Source organism: Nothobranchius furzeri, chromosome 14 (assembly GCF_043380555.1).
Source record: "Nothobranchius furzeri strain GRZ-AD chromosome 14, NfurGRZ-RIMD1, whole genome shotgun sequence".
Classification (NCBI taxonomy): domain Eukaryota; kingdom Metazoa; phylum Chordata; class Actinopteri; order Cyprinodontiformes; family Nothobranchiidae; genus Nothobranchius; species Nothobranchius furzeri.
This window is the reverse complement of record NC_091754.1, coordinates 29,826,905-29,847,204: the sequence shown is the minus strand read 5'-3', so window position 1 is coordinate 29,847,204 and position 20,300 is coordinate 29,826,905. Positions and strand designations below refer to the sequence as shown.

Sequence of the window (20,300 nt, the reverse complement as noted above, 5' to 3'; positions counted from 1 at the left end):
TTAAACTGACTGTGTGTGTGAAAGATGTGTGTGTGTGAGAGAGTCTGTGCCTGCATGACAAAACTTTTAGCTTTGTTGTTTTATTTTACATATATTTTACTACCCCCTTACGCGAGCTGTTTTTACTGAGCACGAAGTCAATATTGTTGTCCTGTGCAATGACAACAAAACAATTTTAAGTCTTTATTTATTGGCTTCTGTGGCGTTACACACACATCACCTCTCCCTGCACACCGGTACATATAATTTAAAAGAGGAAGTAGCAAAGTTCCGTTTTTAACAACTTCTTGAGGCTAATTTCTAAATCCTCAGCTTTAACGGAGTGACTGAAAACTTTATCTGCAAACCAGAGCACAAACGCAGGATAAGTAATTAGACGTTACGGATTCCTTCCTGCCAGAATTCCTGGTGAATGAAACATGGGTACAATATTTTTACTGCAAGATTAAATATGTCATTTTTAAACCAAAGAACTGATCAAAAGTGACATCTTGTTTGGTTTCCTGTTGTATTTTTCATTTGTTAATTCACACTAATGAACTTGTAATTCTTCATCTATTTTTTCTTAAAACAAACATTCATCTCTGCAGCTTTCTGCAGGCTCAAGGCTAAAATAAGCCTATCTACTTTGCAACAATAGAATTTTTTATGTTATTCTGCATAAAAGATGAGATGACCCTGGTGTTGTGAGGTGACTACTACATATTCATGCATGAGACTAGATCTGTACAGATCTGTATCGCCTGCCTCCAGAGGGATGAAAAAGAGGGGAATCACTGAGATCTTTTGTTGTCTTTTTTATTTATATTTATAGAATTGTGTTAGTAAACGATCATTCATTCATGTCATGGTGGTCACATTTCAGTACTGGTGCTGCATAATGGGATAGCTAAGTGTACAAACAATGGGAGCACTGGTTGCTTTGTGAGTTGAGAGCTTAAAATCCTGCAGAAAATGGTACACTTGTGCTGTGTGAAGGGCAGCTGTGCCAGGTCACACAATTATAAGAAGCAAAAACTTGATAACAGCATAGGATGTAGCATCTGTGCCTAAAATAATTTTATGTTATTCAGTGGTTTTACTTTTCATAATAGAAGGTGTGGCTTTTTGACGCAAGTCTCCGCTTGGAACATGTTTAAACGGTTCAGAAAACAGATTGTTGTCATTAATCTTTGTACTGAATGAAACTTTACAATAAACAATGTTGAAAAGGTAAGAAAAGGATCAGATTTTTTCTTTTTCCTCCTTTACAGTCAGAGTTAACGGTGCAGTGCGCCTGTGCTCTGACGTTAATCAAGTTAGTTTCTCTGTAGCTTTGTAGCTGTCTTCACAAGAAGGCCATCCATCCATCCTTCCATCCATTTTTGGCCGCTTATCCGGGGTCAGGTCGTGGAGGCAGCAGCCTAAGCAGGGAGGCCCAGACTTCCCTCCCCCCAGCCACTTGGACCAGCTCCTCCAGGGGAACCCTTAGGCGTTCCCTGCGGAGAAAACTCATTTCGGCTGCTTGTATCCAGGATCTCATTCTTTCAGTCACTACCCGTGGTAGAGCAGGTTGCCTCATGATCGGAGGGTCATGGGTTCGATTCCAGCTCCCGCCTGGGGTATCCTGCTGTTGTGTCCTTGGGCAAGACACTTCACCCAACTTGCCTGTGTTAGTGGTGGTCAGAGGGGCCGACGGCGCCAAATGGCAGCCTCGCCTCTGTCAGACCTCCCCAGGGCGGCTGTGGCTACAAGTAGCTTACCATCACTAGCAGTGTGTGAATGTGAGAGTGTGTGAAAGCGTCTTTGGGTGTCTAGAAAAGCGCTATATAAGTTCAATGCATTATTATTATTATTATTACCCAAAGCTCGTGACCATAGGATTTATTCGACCAGTAAGTCGAGAGCTTTGCCTTCTGGCTCAGCTCTCTCTTCACCACAACAGATCGGTACACCAATCCGCCTGTTGATCTGACGTTCTATCTTTCCCTCACTCGTGAACAAGACCCTGAGATACTTAAACTCCTCCACTTGAGGCAGGACTCATCCCTGACCTGGAGAAGGCATTCTACCCTTTACAAAACCAAGATGTTATCTGATCTTGTTACATGATGATATTGCCTGACGTTGTTACATGATGTTGTTAGATTATGCTACGTGATGTTATTACCTGAGGTTGTTATCTGAAGTTGTTAGATGATGTTGTTACCTGATATTATTACCTGACGTTGTCACACGATATTACCTGATGTTTTTACATGATGTAACATTTTGTTACCTGATGTTGTTACATGATGTTGTGACAAGATGTTGTCTGATACTGTTATATTATTTTGTTGTTATTAAAAAAAAAGGTTGACAACCTACAACATCATGTAACAACATCAGCATATTATGCTTTCTTCTACTTCTATTAGTTTGAATCGTGAAAGGTTACATACCCATGAGTTTTGTGTGACATTATCCTGTTTTTCTTTTTTCTTTTTCTTGTTGATGAGTTTGGATAACTTATTTATGTGTATTTGTTTTACTTTTATACATTATTATTCTTGTTGTTCTATCATGTGTCCTTTCAACCCATGAACAATAGAACATATAAAAAGTGCAAAAAAGAAACAAGTTGAAGACACACAAGAGCAGCTAATTAAGAAGAAGAAAGTACAATAAAAAATCTGCAGTAACAGACACCTGTACAAGGGAGAATCACAATAGACTGGGACAACACCAAGAAAGTGATGCGGCCAACAGTGGTTAGCTCTGAAGAAGACTGCAGTGGTGGTTGAAACGTCAGCAAAAAAAAAAAAAAAAAAGTAAAACAACTCTTCTCTTTTCTGTGTTAAAAAAATAACCATGTAACATTAATATGGTACTGGACATGCTGGTCAGCTTTTTTAGACTATTAATGAAAAATGATTGAAAATTTAATTGTGATTTTTTATTTATTATTTGAGAAATAAAAATGACGGGAGGAACATTATTGATAATAACTTGTTTAATTAAGGCCCATCCAAAAATAAAACTTGGCACAGCACCTCTGTTACTGGAGTAAATGTTATACTTCTCCGTCAGCTCCACAAGGGAGAGACACACACACGCACAGAGACGTTTTTCTTTCTGACTTCTTCACCCTGCCCTTTCATTTTGTGTTGCTGGTCTGACGTGAGCCGCTCCACGCTCTCCGAGCAGGGTCCAGTCAGCCGTGGGGCATTTCTGCTGGGCTAGAAGTAGAGGAGAAAAGTCTGTGTCCTGCCTTATTGGCAGTCTCCCATTCCGAGTTAATTCCTTGTCTCCCGTTTTGAGTTTAATATTTGTATAAACTGTTGATAAAGCAGGAGGCGGTTCGGGTTCGGAGAGCGTGCTCACGTAGACGGAGAATAGATAGATGAGCGGAGAAAATATCCATCCATCCATTTTCATCCGCTTATCTGGAGTCGGGTCGCGGGGGCAGTAGCCTAAGTCGATAGTCCCAGAGTTCCCTCTCCCCAGCCACTTGGGCCAGCTGCTCTGGGGAATCCCAAGGCGTTCCCTGGCCAGGTGAGAGACATAGTCCCTCCAACGTCTCCTGGGTCTACCTTTAGGTCTCCTACCAGTTGGACGTGCCCAGAAAACCTCACCAGGGAGGCGTCCAGCAGGCATCCTGACCAGATGCCCGAGCCACCTCAACTGGCTCCTCGTGATGTGGAGGAGCAGCGAATCTACTCCGAGCCCCTCCCGGATGACCAAGCTTCTCACCCTATCTCTAAGGGAGAGCCCAGTCACTCTGCGGAGAAAACTCATTTCGGCGTCTTGTATCCGCGATCTTGTTCTTTCAGTCTCTACCAAAGCTCATGACCATAGGTGAGGGTAGGAACGTAGATCGACCGGTAAATCGAGAGCTTCACCTTCTGATTCAGCTCTCTCTTCACCACGACAGACCGGTACAACGCCCGCATCACTGCAGATGCAGCACCAATCCGCCTATCGATCTCACGCTCCAGTTTTCCCTCACTCGTGAACAAGACCCCGAGATACTTAAACTCCTCCACTTGGGGCAGGACCTCATCCCTGACCCGGAGAAGGCATTCTACCCTTTTCCGAATCAAGACCATGGTCTCAGATTTAGAGGAGCAGATTCTCATCCCAGCTGCTTCACACTCGGCTGCGAACCGCTCCAGCGAAAGCTGAAGATCACGTTCTGATGAAGCCAACAGGACCACATCATCTGCAAAAAGCAGAGACCTGATCCCCAGGCCACCAAAACAGATGCCCTCCACACCTTGGCTGCACCTAGAAATTCTGTCCATAAAGGTTATGAACAGAATCGGTGACAAAGGGCAGCCTTGGCTGAGTCCAACTCTCAATGGGAATGAGCCCGACTTACTGCCGGCAATGCCGGACCAAGTTTTGACACCGGTCAAACAGGGACCTAACAGCCCGTATCAGAGGGCCTGGTACCCCATACTCCTGGAGTACCCCCACAGGGCCCCCCGAGGGATGCGGTCAAACGCCTTCTCCAAATCCACAAAACACATGTAGACTGGTTGGGCAAATTCCCACGCACCCTCCAGGATCGCCCTAAAGGTATAGAGCTGGTCCAGTGTTCCGTGACCAGGACGAAAACCACATTGCTCCTCCTGAATCTGAGGTTCGACAATCCGACGGTCCCTCCTCTCCAGAACCCCTAGTTGGAACACACCCTGCGGTCCACCTTTTTAAATAAGGGAACCACCACCCCGGTCTGCCAGTCCAGTGGGACTGCCCCCAATGTCCACGCGATATTGCAGAGCCGTGTCAGCTAACACAGCCCCACAACATCCAGAGCCTTAAGGAACACCGGGCATCTCTCATCCACCCCTGGAGCCTTGCCAAAAAGGAGCTTTTTAACCACCTCAGTGACCTCAGCACCAGAGATTTGAGAGCCCAACTCAAAGTCCCCAGACTCTGCTTCCTCACTGGAAGATGTGACGGTGGGATTAAGGAGGTCTTCGAAGTATTCTGCCCACCGATCCAAAGCGTCCTGAGTAGAGGTCAGGTATCTTATTTTGAAATATCGAAGGTGAAGTAACATTTCAGGAGCGAATAAGAAGAGGGCGTTCCCATTTTTGGAGGGTGCGTTCTCACTTACAAACCAAACTCCTTTTAGTGGCTGGCTGGTGTCAGTACCAGATCTGCTCGTGCAGCCAGATCGGCTCGGGGTACCGCATCTGCAAATTACGTCACAGTAGATGATTGGCTGAACGTAAGACTTGCAGAAGTTACGATACCACATCCGTAAAAGTTATGTTAGCACATTGACAATGATGATTTTGATTGGTCAGAATGAATTTACGGTTGTAGTCTTAGTGGCTGTAGTCCTGTAGTCCCAAAATCAACACTTTTCGGAGAAAATGTGTTTGAATTTCCAAAGTAAATGTAAAATAAAATGCAAAGATATCAACTGATATCAAAGTCTCAAAAGCTCTTGATTTTTATGAAATATAGGGCAAAATAAAATTTAAGAACTTTACTGAAAAGACACCAAGCAACATTTTGAATGAATGAATGAATTAATTAATTAATTAATTAATTAATTAATTAATTAATTAATTAATTAATTAATTAATTAATTAATTTACATAGCAGCTAAGGAAAAATACAGACTAATTCCACATTTATACAAACAGATGTGGCTTCACATATATGAACTGTTGTCTTTTTTGGCAGTCTGACGGTTTTATGTAGTTTCACGTTCTGTATAAAACAAATATAATATGGTGTTTTATTAATAAATTACAATTATAAAGAAAACATTTAGGTAGTAGCAAACAAGAATTTATTAACAAAACTGCTGATCTGGTACCAGATCTGACAGATGATATTTATCACTGCACACAACCATTGTGTAAACACTGTTACATAGATATAAATTGAATTGTGTTTTTAGGTAAACGAAATAAGAAAAAGACAAAGACTTTATTATTGTAAAAACGATAGTAATGATTTTAAAGGTTTTGTCACCAAGCACCAACAAAGCTCAGAATTGTTGTCTACAAACCTGAGTGACTTTTGAATAAAATTGAATAATTGCAGACAACAGTTGGGATCCTGGCCTTCTCTAATCAGAATTAAACAGCATTTTGAATATTTTTTGAGTTCCATACAACTGCATTCTGAATTAAATTGACCATCTGTCTAGTTCGCGCCTTTAAAGAATACATTTCCCATCATTCCCTTAGTAGTTTCCCCGGAAGAAAACGTGCGATGTTTCTTTGTGCTTCCTCTTTCCGTCAGCGGAGTTTAGGTACGACAGCTATTTTCTGCTTCTCACCGTTTCATCGCTTGTTAATCATGACTTTTCTGTGTCATCCACATCAAACTAATACTTATATGTGTACACAAAATGTTCACATATTTAATTTAGGTAGCATTTTAACAGTTGGCTTGTCAAAAGCTATATTAAACTATTTTAAGTGCTTGGTGACATGGCGGAGTGGTAGCGCTGTTAGCGACTAAAAGGCCGGCTACTGTGCTTCACCAATTTGTGTTTTTAAGATGTACGGTACTTTAATCAAGGCGATGGAGAAATAAGATTGTAAATTAAAAGACTACACGTAAATCTTCGCTCACTGTTTAATGAACGGTGTTAGCGGTATTAGCTACTAAGCTAACACCGTAAAAGATGTTGTGGACATGTGAAGTTAAACCTGCTTTCATATGGCCCTAACAGCGGAAATATATAATAGTTTTTCTAACATTCCCTCTGTCAAAATCTTAATGTTTTTGTCCCAATACCTCAAACGTTTATGTAAAATTGACTATTAGTTTAAGAGTGTTTAAAAATGACAGGGTGAGCGTTGTTAGCCTTGCAAAGCATTGATTTGTAAAATTCCAATTAAATGTGGCCCTGAAGTACTCTGCTGTCTGTTTCAGAACACGATGGGACGTGTGATCAGGGGACAGAGAAAAGGTGCAGGCTCTGTGTTCAGAGCCCACGTTAAGCACAGGAAAGGTGCTGCTAAACTCCGTCACATTGACTTCGCTGAACGCCATGGTTACATCAAGGGGATTGTGAAGGTGGGTGATGCTTCAGAACTGGTTTTGGTCTTGTAGAGTGAGGCTGGTGTGAAGTTTTATACCTGATCCTCTCAGGATATCATCCATGACCCTGGCCGTGGTGCTCCCCTTGCCAAAGTGGCTTTCCGTGACCCATACCGGTTCAAGAAAAGGACAGAGCTCTTCATCGCTGCTGAGGGAATTCACACTGGACAGTTCATCTACTGCGGCAAGAAGGGTACGAAACTAAAGCTCCTTTCACTATTTAGATTTTGCATCCCAGGTACCCTTCACAGGTGCAGTATGTAAGAATAAAGTGAGCATTTTACAGTGAGAAAATCTCAAAAGAGTCAACATTTCAGTCATTTTGGAAGGACGGTTTTACTGAAACATATTTCATATCTAGATGGCTGTGAGGAATGTCAGTTTTTTTCCCTTTCAAAATAAAGGAAGGAGGGACATAACTACTTTTTACCATCAGTGAGTGTATATAATCAACAATGTTGATTATATATTTCTTCATCAAGTTGACGCAGTGATAGCTTGATCTTGTATTGTTGTTGTGTCCCATAATTTTTAGTTTTTTTTTTCTTGCCTCTTTCTGCAGGTCTAGAAGCAGACTCTTGTTCATTATTGTTTATTTTTGTGGACCCCCTTCCCCCTCTCTTCCCACCTTTTGTCTTTTCCTTTCTCTTTCACCTCTGTCTCCATGTTTGGTCGGAATTACAAAGCATTTAAAAACAATAACAAAGTTTTAAGTATCAGGCATGACATTAGAAGCAGACGCTTTGATGATCCACCTGAGAGTAAATCTGTAAGGCTTGTTACCAGCATTCAGACATCAATTCTGTTTGCTTCACAGCCAGACGGGACACGGTTAAAAAATAATAATGAGAGTTCCCAGACCCCTTCTCTGTGCAGAATTAAACAGAGGAGTCTGGCAGGCCAGGCTAGCCTGGTAAAGTCATAATATGCAAATTAAATGAGTGAATTTGCTCCCAACACAAACTTAAGTCTTACTGAAGATTTTTCTCTTACAGTTCACCTTTATCTCTATTTCCAAGCCACAACCTTTTGAAATTGTCATGTCAAAATTAGGGCTGAGTGTTTCTGGAAAGTAATCTAATTGCAAGTTTTTTTCTTCGATATTGCAATTGCGATTTAATTCATGATTATTTTCAACTAAGGAAACAAAAAAGAATTGGCATCCCTGTGGGTTTTTCCATGATATTAGCATTGTGCTAACCACTCGCTGCCAGTCAAATCGCAGTCTTTGTGATTAGAAAATAGTCACATCGCAATTTAATTGCATATGCAGTCAATCGTTCAGCTTGAGTCAAAATTAATTATGATCTTGAAAAAAAACTGGCGCCCAAATGGTTACGTTTAAATCTGGTCTGTGAGATTCCTTAATGCCTGTTTTCAATTGTATAGAACATTTGATGGTCCAGCCCTAAACAATTGGGTACATTTTCCAGAAGACCTTCACAATCTTCTTCAAAGGATATGCAAAATGTAGCTTTATGCAGACCTGTCTGTTAGCTGATTAGAAATACAATAATTTAATCAAGGTGTGTACTTGTTTTTCAATTTGAAGCTGTGCGAAAACTGTTAATTTATTCAGCTTTAAGAGGAAGTTTCACTGGTGTCGTGCTTTGCTTAAAATGAACACTTTTGTTGTTAAATCACATTCATGTTTGTTTTTAAATCTTCTCCTGTGTGTTTGGTTTATTTTACAGAAACTAATTTAGCCTCAATATAGGGCTGGGCGATATGGCCTCAAATCTGTATTGTGATATAATCTGAAGCATGTGCAGTAACGATATATATTGCGATATATTTTTTCCTCTGTTTATATATGTCAAAATGACATGCTTTTAGATATCCTCATGTGGCAAATATATGCCACTTGAGGCATATAGGCCTCCTCCTCCGCCCACTCCATGCTTGCAGTCACCGCCATTCTGTTGTCCCATTGTCAGCAGGGTGCTCATCTTAGTGACGTCATGTGTTATCGCGGTATTGCGATATAGCCAAAAACTATCATTACCCAATTTTATATAGTTTCTACCTTATATTGCCCACCCCACCTCAATATAGTAAATTTATATTTAGGTAGCCTTCTTGGGCTACGAGCACAAACTGAGGCCATTATCAGAAAACTAAACTTAGATTTGGATGAACAATGTTGAGTTTTCTATAACCTTAACTATTGATTTAGGAAATAATACAAAACGGCATAGGCGTTAAAAAGTAAAAGCAAGTCTTAAATATTCACCGCTATAATAAAATCGATAACTCTGGTGTTCTAAGTGTTCTTGTTCAGATTTCCAGTGGAATTAGAATTTTTTTCAGATGCCAAATCACAAACTGTGTGTTTTTGCAGAGTGAGGAAAACTCAAACATCAGCTGGATGTTATTAGTTTAGATCTACAGGTTTCATTTAGCATGTTTGTGCAAATTTCTGTTTATATCAAGGTTCTTATTGTCACATGGGGCTGTTGCGGAAAAATCAAGGCTTTTAGAAAAATCTTCACTTAAAATAGAGTACCAGTTCATTCGAGGCTCTCATGTCCACAGCCAAAGAATGGATGGAAAGTACCTCGTTCTTCTCCCAGTCGTAGCAAGAATGATTAAATTCATACCTCTGAGGACTAAAAACAGATCATAGCTAAAACAAAAACCACCAGCTGCTTGATTAAAGCCGTGTAGCTGGCGCTGTTTACTAGTTACCATGGCATCGCCGAGAATCCACATCAGCTCTGTTTCTCCACATGTTTGTTCGGGTTTTCACCTTTTATGTTGTTTTATGTTCGGTTCCTTGAGTCTGGATGTTTTGAGAGATAGTCTTTTGCTGAGCAGCAGTGAGTTTTGAGAAGATAAGTTCATGGCGGTCATGTGACTCTTAAGTCTTAAATGCAGTAGGCCGTTTGTCATAATACACATTGAGCACTGGTATTACACATCAAGAGGGGGAAAAATTTATTTTTAATTAAAAACAAATATGGTATTTGCCATAAGGTTGAATATTTAAGGTTTTTGTTTTGTTTTTTTGCTAAACTCTTTTGTTCATTCTTCTGCTGTGATTTAACTTAAACATGAAAGTAGGGCTGCAACAACGAATCGATAAATTCGATGAAAATCGATTACTAAAAGCGTTGGCAACGAATTGCGTCATCGATTCGTTGTGTTGCGCAACTCTTCCAAAAGCCCCCTACCCTCCTGCCCGCCGTTGCGCGCAGACCGGTGGAGAGCCGGCAGGTGTTTGTAAGAGGAACATGGCAGAAGCAGCCAGACCCCAAAAAAGTAAAAACTTCTAAAGTTTGGGAGCATTTTCAGTTAAATCAGGCGAAGACATGCAACGTTTGTAGGTCAGACTTAGTATGGCACGGGGATACTACGGTGATGATGCAGCGTCTTAAACGCAAGCATGTCAGAATCATCAGCGAGGAAGGAGAGAGCTCGGTGTCCGGGTAAGTAAAAAACTTTTCAAAAGTGATTCACCCAAGCCCCGGATTATTACACAGGCTAGACATGCCCTAAGCTCGTAAAAAAGTCTATAAAATTGTAAGCGCGACGCTATTAGATAGGCGGGGGGGGACTCGCGCCGCTGCGAACCGGTTCCGCCGTCACATTCCCGCAGAAACTGGTTGATCACACCGGGGCCAGACTACTATCATGTGGCTTTACAACCTCAGTGTTCTCACAAGCGAAAACGCTTTTAAAAGGGAGGGAGGAGTCCTAACTGTTGCTGCAGGCGTGTTGTGTGCGTGTAGTTATATACTGGTTAACCCTTTGGTGCATAATGGTCACTACAGTGGACAGGTACTCAAAATTGTTATTTATTTGTTTTTGCTATTAAGCACAGCTGTTGAAGACTTTATTGTATTTGAGCCCCTCCATTTGGACTTCAGTAAGTCAAGCCAACATATTTCATGTTCAGAATGCACGTGGTCCACTAAGGTGGACCTGTAATAAATTATTTGTAAATTATAAAATTTTACAAAAAATATTTGTTGAAATTTGTTTCATTCACACCTAAAGATGAATGAAAAAAATTGTTAAAAAATCATGGCTGAAGATTTCATAATTCATGCATCAAAGGGTTAATATGTTTTTGGGTTCAGTTGCTTTCATGTGTCCTAATGTGAGTCTATTTGGGATCATTGGAATGATCAGCAGCATCTCTTGATGTGACTTTAAGGCAGTTGCCCAGGGCATCATCACAAGGAGAATGGCATTCATTTACTTTTGTTTTATTTGGTATTTTTCAGTCATTTTTGGAAATAGTGATTAATTCACAGCCTATGTTTAATTTCATTTAAAAATTAGTTGTTTGACATCCCCAATTATAATAAATGTCTACAGATGAGATCAAACAAAACAGATGAGAATTGCCCTTAAAGAGCAAGTCACCCCCAGATAAACTTTTTTTTGCTGATAAACTAAATAAACGAGTGTCTAATCGTGCTGCAGACACGTGTCGTCAATAATTTGGCACTTCAGTGCATCTTAGTTAAAATTTAAATATTCTGCCTAAAACTGGCAGTGTTGTGCCGTTGTCAGGTAAAAACTCTGCACTGTATTTTAATTTAAATCTGCCACCGCTATTGGTTAAGAAGTATGCTATGATGTAAACTGGTACATTATGATGTCACAATGCTGTCGTGAGCCTGAGTGTGTGTGTATTTGTTAGCGGCTCCGCCCTCTCGGTCTGCCAGGCAACAGCATGTGTTGCATTTTTCAAACATGAAGCGGGAGTGGAGTTAGACTCTGGTAGGGGTTGACTTGCTCTTTAAGCTGTTTAACTTGGACCAAGCATTTTAGGTCACAGATAGGTGTAGCTTAAGGTCTCTGTCTATACACCTTATAAGACAATTTAGGTGATGGCATGTTGGTTTTCTGCTATTGAACTGTTTTCTAATAATGTTGTGTTTAAGTGAAGGAAGGAAGGAGAAAAATAACGTTTCCCTAGCAGTTTTAAAAAATGTCCCTATGTAATCCGATTAATCGATTAATCGTGTCGAGACCCCATCCGATTAATCGATTATCCAAATAATCGTTTGTTGCAGCCCTACATGAAAGCAGCATTTTTATTTTGAGTTTTCACGCTGTTCTTTGGTCTGTGGAAGTCCAACCTAAATATCAGTAAGAAGCATGGACTCTTACCCCTTCTTTCCACCGGAGCCGTCAGCAGCACGTTACTGCAGCAGCGCGTCGTAGCTGCTGATAGGAACCGCTGTGGTTAACAGAACATTTTCCACCGGAGCCATCAGCAGCGCGAGTCGGCCGCGTCTCAGGAGCAGCATGTCACGGCCTTTACGCGCCGGTTCGATTTTCTACGTGCGACGCCTCTGAAACGGGTCAAGTTCAACATTTTTGGGGAAGGAAAGACAGGAAATCGCACACGGAAACGGAGCGAAGCTCCCGAGATTTTCTGAATAAAGAAACGTACTGCCTTCCGGTTGCTTTATTTTAAAAAAAAGTTACTAAATGTGCGGCTCCGTGAGAAGTTATCACCTAGCTAGCGGTCTCCTTTGTTTTTCAGGTCCGTATTGGCGATTATAAAACGGACAGAACATAAAACACAAACCTTTTGGAGCCATGTTGTACTTTTCTCCTGCTTGTTGTTGTGTTTACTGACGAAGTCACTCGTGTGACTTCGTGCTCGGTCGGTGACAGCTGCTCCCCTGCTGCTTCGCGTCTCGTGGGAAGGGCCAAGCAGCAGCTTACGCGAGCAAGACGTGCTGCTGCAGTAATGTGCTGCTGACGGCTCCGGTGGAAAGAAGGGGTTACTGACCAGAGTACAAGCTGTTAAAATCTGTACTCACATCAATAAAGTATTTCCTTTAGCATGTGTATTGTGTTACCAGCTGAAAGGAAGTTAAGGCAGTTTTAACAATCATGATAGGTTCGCTTGTGGAACCACATTTGGGGAAATGAAGCAGAGATTTTCAGTGATTCTGGCATTTTGGATTAGCTCTCTATGCAGCAGCCTCAGCTGACACTAAAACACTGACCAATCTTTGTTTCATGAGACCTGGTGCCCATTTATGGTTTGCTGTTTGTAATGAATTAAAGGGTTAGATCCTGTAATCTGGTTTATAAATGTACTGCATTGATTTTATTGTCTATTAACTATTAAATTGCATTTTCTATTTTAGTTAAGATTATCTGTAGGTTTTAAATTGTTCAGAGTCTGGGAGCAAAGTTATGAAACATGAAATTGATTGCAGAGAGGTTTATTGTCCAGTATTTCTATCAAGTATAAAACTTTTAGCACAGCAAAAGTCAGGCTCCCTAAATTCCTCCAGCAGATTAAGTTTTCAGTGCCTTTGATCTATTGGTTGATTTATCAGTTTAACGTGTTCTCGCTGTCTCCTGCGCCACAGCTCAGCTGAACATCGGTAATGTTCTGCCCGTTGGCACAATGCCTGAAGGAACCATCATCTGTTGCCTGGAAGAGAAACCTGGTGATAGAGGCAAACTGGCCCGCGCCTCTGGAAACTACGCCACCGTCATCTCCCACAACCCAGAGACCAAGAAGTCTAGAGTCAAGCTGCCCTCAGGCTCCAAGAAGGTCATCTCCTCTGCCAACAGAGCTGTCGTCGGTAAGAAACGCTTAAGTTCTGAGTGGCTTTTGTATTAAACTAGTAGAAGACTCTGCCTGAACTTCTCTTGTGGTTAAGGTGTGGTTGCTGGAGGTGGTCGTATTGATAAGCCTATACTGAAGGCCGGTCGAGCCTACCACAAGTACAAGGCCAAGAGGAACTGCTGGCCCCGTGTCCGTGGTGTGGCTATGAACGTAAGTGACCACAGTGACCCATTATCTATAATTTATAATCTAGGAGGGAATTAAAATGCTTGTGAACATGTGGGTCTAGATATGTACATTTCTTTAAAATTCAATATCCTAAATTTGTAGTTTCTAAATCTTGTTTTTGTTTTTTTCCTATTCCCTCACATTTTTCTGCAGCCTGTTGAGCATCCCTTTGGTGGTGGTAACCATCAGCATATTGGCAAACCCTCAACAATCAGGAGGGACGCTCCTGCTGGTCGCAAGGTTGGTCTTATTGCTGCCCGTCGTACAGGCAGACTGCGTGGAACAAAGACCGTCCAGGAAAAGGAGAACTAAATGACTGTCTTGTTAATAAAACATTTCCAAAAATAATCTGATTGCTGCTTAATTTTTGGGTTGATTGTAAACGTATAGAAACTTCAGTGTGGTGCTGCAGTGATCGAGTAATCTGGCATTCATTCACCAGTTTGGAAACGGGTCTGCTGCTAATATATGAGGCGATCCCACTGCCTGTGGCTTGTGTAATACTTGCCTAAAAGGAAATGGACACTGCTGTCTCACATTGAGCTTCATAGGTCAGAGTTGCTTTCTGTGGCTGTTGTATTGAGTGTTTTCATGGTTGCTCTGCTGCTACAGGGGAAACCAAATGGGTCCTGCAAAAGTTCAGTTGTAAATCAACTGATGACTCATTCCATGCAAAGTGAGACATTTCAAGGCTTTGTCATAGTTATGGCTTGTGGTTAATGAGCCCTAACCCAAATACAGATGATCAATTAGCATATTGTGAAAAGTGTCACAATTTAATCAGGTGATCATTTCCATACGCCTGCAAAGGGTTCTTGGGCGTTTAGATGAGGGGTTTTCAGTTCTGGGTCTGGAGGGCCGATATCCAGCACGTTTTTTGTTTCATCACACCTGGTTTTAATCAGCTGGTGATTGACAGGCTTCTGCAGAGCCTAATGAGCTGTGGCACAGGCGATTCAACCACTGAATCTAGTGTGTTGTAGCAGAGAAACCACTAAAACGTGCTGTACACCAACCCTCCAGGACTAGAACTTAATACCCGGGCTTTAGATGGTGTCGGTTTAACCCTCAGGCTTCACTGTACTGCATTTGAGTCTTCAGAGGACAACGTTCGTTATAACCTTTTCATAGATCTGTTAAACAAGTTCAGTTCTGCTCAAACACAAAAGCTTCCATTATTTTGAGTTTGATTACTCAGTCATTGTTGCAATTTATGAGAAAAAAAGTTACTTTCTAAAAGACTACTTTCTCTTTCTGGGGCATTCGTTATCAGTTTTGTTATTTTATGAATTATTTGAAATATAAAAAGATTTGCATCAATAGTTATTGTAGCAACAGAGGGTTAAAATCCTCAAAATACTGTAAGTTTTTATATGTTTGGGAAGAGCTGAAGTTGTTTTACAGATTATGAAAAAAGCAACAAAAAAATCAAAACAAATGAATGCATTCATTTTTTTATAGCCACTTTTACAAGCTGACTTTTTCCCTAAGGTTACAAGAGGTTAGTGTTTTTTTATATCTATTTTCAAAATTCCAAACTGAATTTCAAAATGCGTCCAGAGGTTTTGGGGCAGAATTTTGTACCATATGCACAAACAATTGCGAAATAGCGTCTAAAAGAAAAGCAAAAAAACTCCCAATTGGACAAAAATGTCCCTAATGACACCTGAGGGTTAAGTTGGATTACTGAAATCAAACTTTTGCACCATGCATTTTTTTCCAAATCTCACCTGTGTTCTAAGTGAACCAGACCAGTATTTGGATTGTGTGCAATAGGTAAGCTGCAGTAGCTGAATCTATGTACTAGATGGCGCAAAAGTCAGCGATTAACCTTGTTTGTACATAGAAGCAGACAGTAACCTATCCTGTAAGGAAGGTGAAAATGCACCAACTATCTTTACAAAGGGAGAAAACCCTGCTTCCAGATTTGTCGATGACACAGAACAGGTGTGTTCACCTGAAGATGTTCCTGGTATTAAACAGGAAGTCAACGTCAGGTGTGAATGAAGTCAAATGCAAAGACCCAAAAACAATGCAAACATCCTCTCAAACATTTCTGAATAAAATTAAGTATTTATTACCTCAGCAGCAGCGAGTATCCATTCATATTTGAACGAGGACAATTAAAATGAGACTCAAACAAGGTTCCATGTTCTTTATTTGCTAAGGGCGCAATGCTTTTTTTGTTATATTTCTGTGCACAAAAAAACCTCACAAAGTGAAAGTCCACATCGCGACTGTAGCTCCAGAATTCAACGTCACACCATGGCCAAAACAAAAGTCGGCAAAAAACAGGGCGCAGAACTCTGTACAGTCAATCTTCTTTAAAAATAACACAAGGACAAAAATGTTCCTCTTAAATCAAATTCTATTTTTTAGTGAAATACAACAAAATAAATTCTATAAAATAAGAGCAAAATATTTAAATATAATACGGTGGGCAGAATATTTTCATTTGCAGGAGTATTTGGTATGTTTTTGACAAAAAAAATAAAATACACGCATTCAAGTTACCAATTAAATACAGTATTTACTGATGTTTACCTTTTACTCCTACAAGTTAGCTCAGGCTGAAACATGACTAACCAGTCTCTACTCTTGCGGTAAAACCCTGCTTGTGGGACCTTCTCACCATGGAGCAGTGTGGGGTGAGGCGGGGGTCTCGCTGTTGTTTGGAATCAGTCCCAACCTCAACCAGACACCAACCGAACCGGCTCCACGGCAGAGAGGAAGCAGATGGGCAACAAGTCTGTCTACAACTAAGCTCTAAAAAGAGACAGAAGCAAACCACACGGTCTATAATACACCAGACAGCCCAGTGCAGCAATCCTGTTGCATATGTGTTCACCTTTCTGGATTCCTATAAATGAAAGCTAAGCTGTCTAACCCACCAAAACTGACTGCCAAATGTGAAGTTGGAGGATTACAATGTGCAATTGAAAAGCCACTTATACATTGGTTCAAAATATCGCCCTCATCAAAGATAGGGTAGATGAGTAGAAAAACAACACAAAAAAAAACCCTAAATTAACCACCACCCCTCTGGAGATGTGGATTAAGAACAGCTTCAGGTTGTTATGATCACAAGTCTTCCCTTGGGCTACACTATTTTGGTGAGAAGCCATGCTAAATGTTACAGCATATTAAGTTGAGCTTCAGAAAGGATTGAATTAATAACCAGAACAAACAAAAAAACAAAATAAAAAGAAAGAAAGGCAATGGGTTTTAGAACAATGTTGCATCACTGCTTTTTCACATCAACCAAACACCATGAAAGTCCACCCAAACATTCCGTTCTCACACTAAAACCAACCACAGGTCGTGAGTCGATAAGGTAGAACTATGATAACATGTCCTTCTACAGTTGAATGACCAGATACCGTCCAATGGTAGAACAAACTTTACTGCTGAGCAAACAAAGAGGAGTCATCTTCTTACTGGTTTGTTTTTTTGGGACTTTCTCTTATTTATATCCATCTTGTTTTAATTATATCTGCAACATCTCCCATCAGCAAACCACAGAGTTATGCTACTGGGGGATCTGAACAGTCAGAAACATTAACATACTATGTACACCTTTTCGTTGTGTAGATAAGTGTGTCAGCATCGTCATCTCTGGGTCATTTTGTTTCTTTTTGTCAGAACGTTGTCCACTCCTTCATCTCTGTAGTCACCAGCAGGCCTCCCGTCGCTCCGTCAGGCAGCTCCAGGCCAGGGAAGAGTGCCTCCATCAGGCTGAGGGAGAGGAGATGGAAGGCCTGGCTCTGCCCTGCCTTGGGGCCAACAAGAAAGAGACAGAAACGCCTAATGTGGAGCTCAGTTTACCGAAGGATGAGGAAGGAGAGCAGAACGATGGAGGCTCGAGGCACAGCAGAAACATGAGGGGGGGTTATTCTTTAGGTGGGGCAGGCGCTGGGGTAGTGGTTGGGGTGGGGGTGACCTCCTCAGTGCCCTCCCAGTTCTCTTGTGCTCGTGGGCCTGAGCCAGAAGTGGTACCAGGGCCTGGGGTCTGTGTTGGGGCTTGGGCCGGAGCTGAGGCTGGGGCTGGAGTTGGAGCAGAGGCAGGACCAGGACGCTGGGGGTTGTTCATGTGCTGAGCAGCAGGCCCAGTGTATGGCTGCCCATGGGGGTGGTTGTTCTGTGTGGGAGAAGAATGACATCATCATGATCAGAGTGCATTTAGGTGCTTCAAACATACTTTGTTCATACAAAGCTGTTTCAGGTTTTAAACCTGCCAAGCAGCCGGGTGACACAGAGACACTTGAGCTTCTACATGCAGTGTCCCACACAGGTGGGACAAACTGCAAACAGACTGAAACATAAATAAGACACGTTGTGATTTAAAGCTGCAATAGTCAAATCGAAAAACAAATGAGCTTAAAACATGTTTTCATGCCTCTTAACAACGTTTTAACACAGAATAGCTATAAATGGATTGAAGATTGGAGATAAAAACTAAACAAAAAATAATTATAAAGTGGTTCTGCTGCTTTAGTCTAAAAACCACCAACAACACGTTTCGGACCGATTGGACCATCCAGTTTTCTGTCTCGCAGAACTACCGCTCTTCCCTGGGTCCTCCACTCATTACACACTCACGTATTCAGTAACAGAACACTGCTGGTGTGAGAGGTTTTCCGCTCAGTAACAGAGGAGGAGAAACAGACGGCTGCTACCACTTCAACTTGAGGACAAACTACCCAAAAAGAAAAACATCAATTGAAGTCACAGACAAAAGGCGTTTGGACGTAGAAAACGGCGACTGGTGTTTAGCGCTCTCTTGTATCCTAATGTAGGTTTCTGGTTCCGGTGGAAGCGGATCCAGGGAAGATACCCGAGGGGAGGGGTGAGTGTTCAGTGACTGGGTTTGTTCTGTAGATTCACTATAGCAGCTTTAATCGCAAGAAAACTTGCACAACTGTCTCAGTTTCTTAGCAATTATGCCACATGTGACCAGGCTATAGAGAACACCTGTTGCAATTCAGGCATTCCAACCATTTTTTGTCATGATCCTGCTGAGTGACATGCTGGCTTTAGAACAAACAGGCCTCTAACGATCCAAAAATACACAAAACTTAATCAAATAAAATACTTGTTAAACATTTTATAATGAAAATATTGTCAGTAGAAGATTTAAGAGTAGTAAATGATATTACATGCACAAACTACTTTGTTAGGTTAAGAAAGTTAAAAGACGAATGCTTTTATGTTTTTTAATAACTTTACCATTTAAAACAACAAACGTATGGCTTGTGTATTGCCAGGACAGAGGCATGCAAGGCTGTCTGTAGGGTCGCATCATTATAAAATGACTGGACTCTGCTTATTATAGGCACTCAAGCGCAAAATAATGCATGAAAATACAAAAGTGCTTTATTTCAATGCCTATCGACACCGATAACGGACTGAGTACACTAACCAAGAGAAACCGGCACCGCTGGTGCATCATTAAAACGTGCTTTACCAGTTTGGACACAAACAGCGTGAAACCAACCAGAACATCTTTCTACCACCAGAGCTTGTGGACTCTGAGGCACTACCTGCTGAAACTGGGTGGTTCCAGGAGAGTGGGGGTACAGAGAGGTGTCCTCAGGAGGGGAGGAGTCTTGATCATCAGGTGCTTCCTGTTCATCTGGCTCCTGCAATATAGAAGGGTAAAGTTGTCATGGGCATTTTTAATATCCACCAGAAAATATGATAAAATGTTGACACAAATCACTGGGCTTGGCATTTTAGTGTGAAAACAAGCTTCTGGGAAAAGTCATTTTCTAACTGTGTCACTGACAGGTTCATATGAGATTAGGCTGTTTCTGTGATGGTACACCTACAAGCTTCCTCTCAAAACACTCTGTACACTAACCTTATAGACCACATGCACTTTGGATGCAATTTCTACTAATAACTTAAATAAAAGAAGGAATTATAATAAATATTGCTGACAGGTGTACCTTCTAATATGTATAGATAAAAATGAGTGTATGGTAAGAGACAATTTAGCCAAACTGGGCCTATATAGAAGTGAGGATAACATGTTAATCTGTTGGCTTCAGTAGCCTGAAGAAGAACTAAAATAATCTAAATACTATTGAATACTCAAGTATCTAATCTAAACACTAATCCACTGCTCAGTGTTTCTCTGCCGAGTTTTTGTTTAATTCCCTTCCTTTATGTTGTGGTGCCTGGAATACTGACCTTCCCTGGGCTTCCCTGAGTACACTTGAGCTGTATATGGAATATTACAGGAGAAGTGTGTCATTTGACTGGAATTTTTTCATCATGACAAATACAAGTAACTCATCTGAAGTGAGAACAACAGAATTATAGATGCGTGTAATGTGAAACTGCTGCCAAGAAAACAACACATATGCAGCCTAGTAAACGACTGAAGAGCTAAACTAAGTTAGTAAATTACTTCTTTTTGCTGACTTACAATATTATTGCATTTTAGGGGTTAAACAACTAATGAACAGTACACAATCCATGACTA

At 41.1% G+C, this 20,300-nt stretch overlaps 2 protein-coding genes across 11 annotated transcripts in view; one reads left to right on the top strand and one right to left on the bottom strand.

Moving 5' to 3' along the window:
* Window positions 1-6,157: 6,157 nt before the first annotated feature.
* Window positions 6,158-14,161, top strand: rpl8 (ribosomal protein L8). The gene is made up of 6 exons (XM_015965964.3): window positions 6,158-6,238; window positions 6,868-7,011; window positions 7,087-7,228; window positions 13,383-13,601; window positions 13,680-13,795; window positions 13,967-14,161. The coding sequence occupies exons 2-6, from the start codon at window positions 6,874-6,876 to the stop codon at window positions 14,123-14,125; spliced, it is 774 nt and encodes a 257-aa protein (XP_015821450.1). The 5' UTR covers window positions 6,158-6,238; window positions 6,868-6,873; the 3' UTR covers window positions 14,126-14,161.
* A 3,313-nt stretch (window positions 14,162-17,474) lies between these two features.
* The window catches only part of usp9 (ubiquitin specific peptidase 9), a 46,177-nt gene continuing 43,351 nt past the window's right edge, over window positions 17,475-20,300 (bottom strand). For 7 of the 10 annotated variants that reach the window (XM_015965956.3, XM_015965958.3, XM_015965957.3 and 4 more), the window contains 3 exons: window positions 20,006-20,035; window positions 19,354-19,452; window positions 17,475-17,951 (listed from right to left, as the gene is read on the bottom strand). In XM_015965956.3, the coding sequence (XP_015821442.1) occupies window positions 17,703-17,951; window positions 19,354-19,452; window positions 20,006-20,035 (378 nt within the window). In that variant the 3' untranslated portion in view covers window positions 17,475-17,702. The remainder of the gene's footprint in view (window positions 17,952-19,353; window positions 19,453-20,005; window positions 20,036-20,300) is intronic. The other 3 variants (XM_015965959.3, XM_054746706.2, XM_015965962.3) reach the window with 1 other exon arrangement.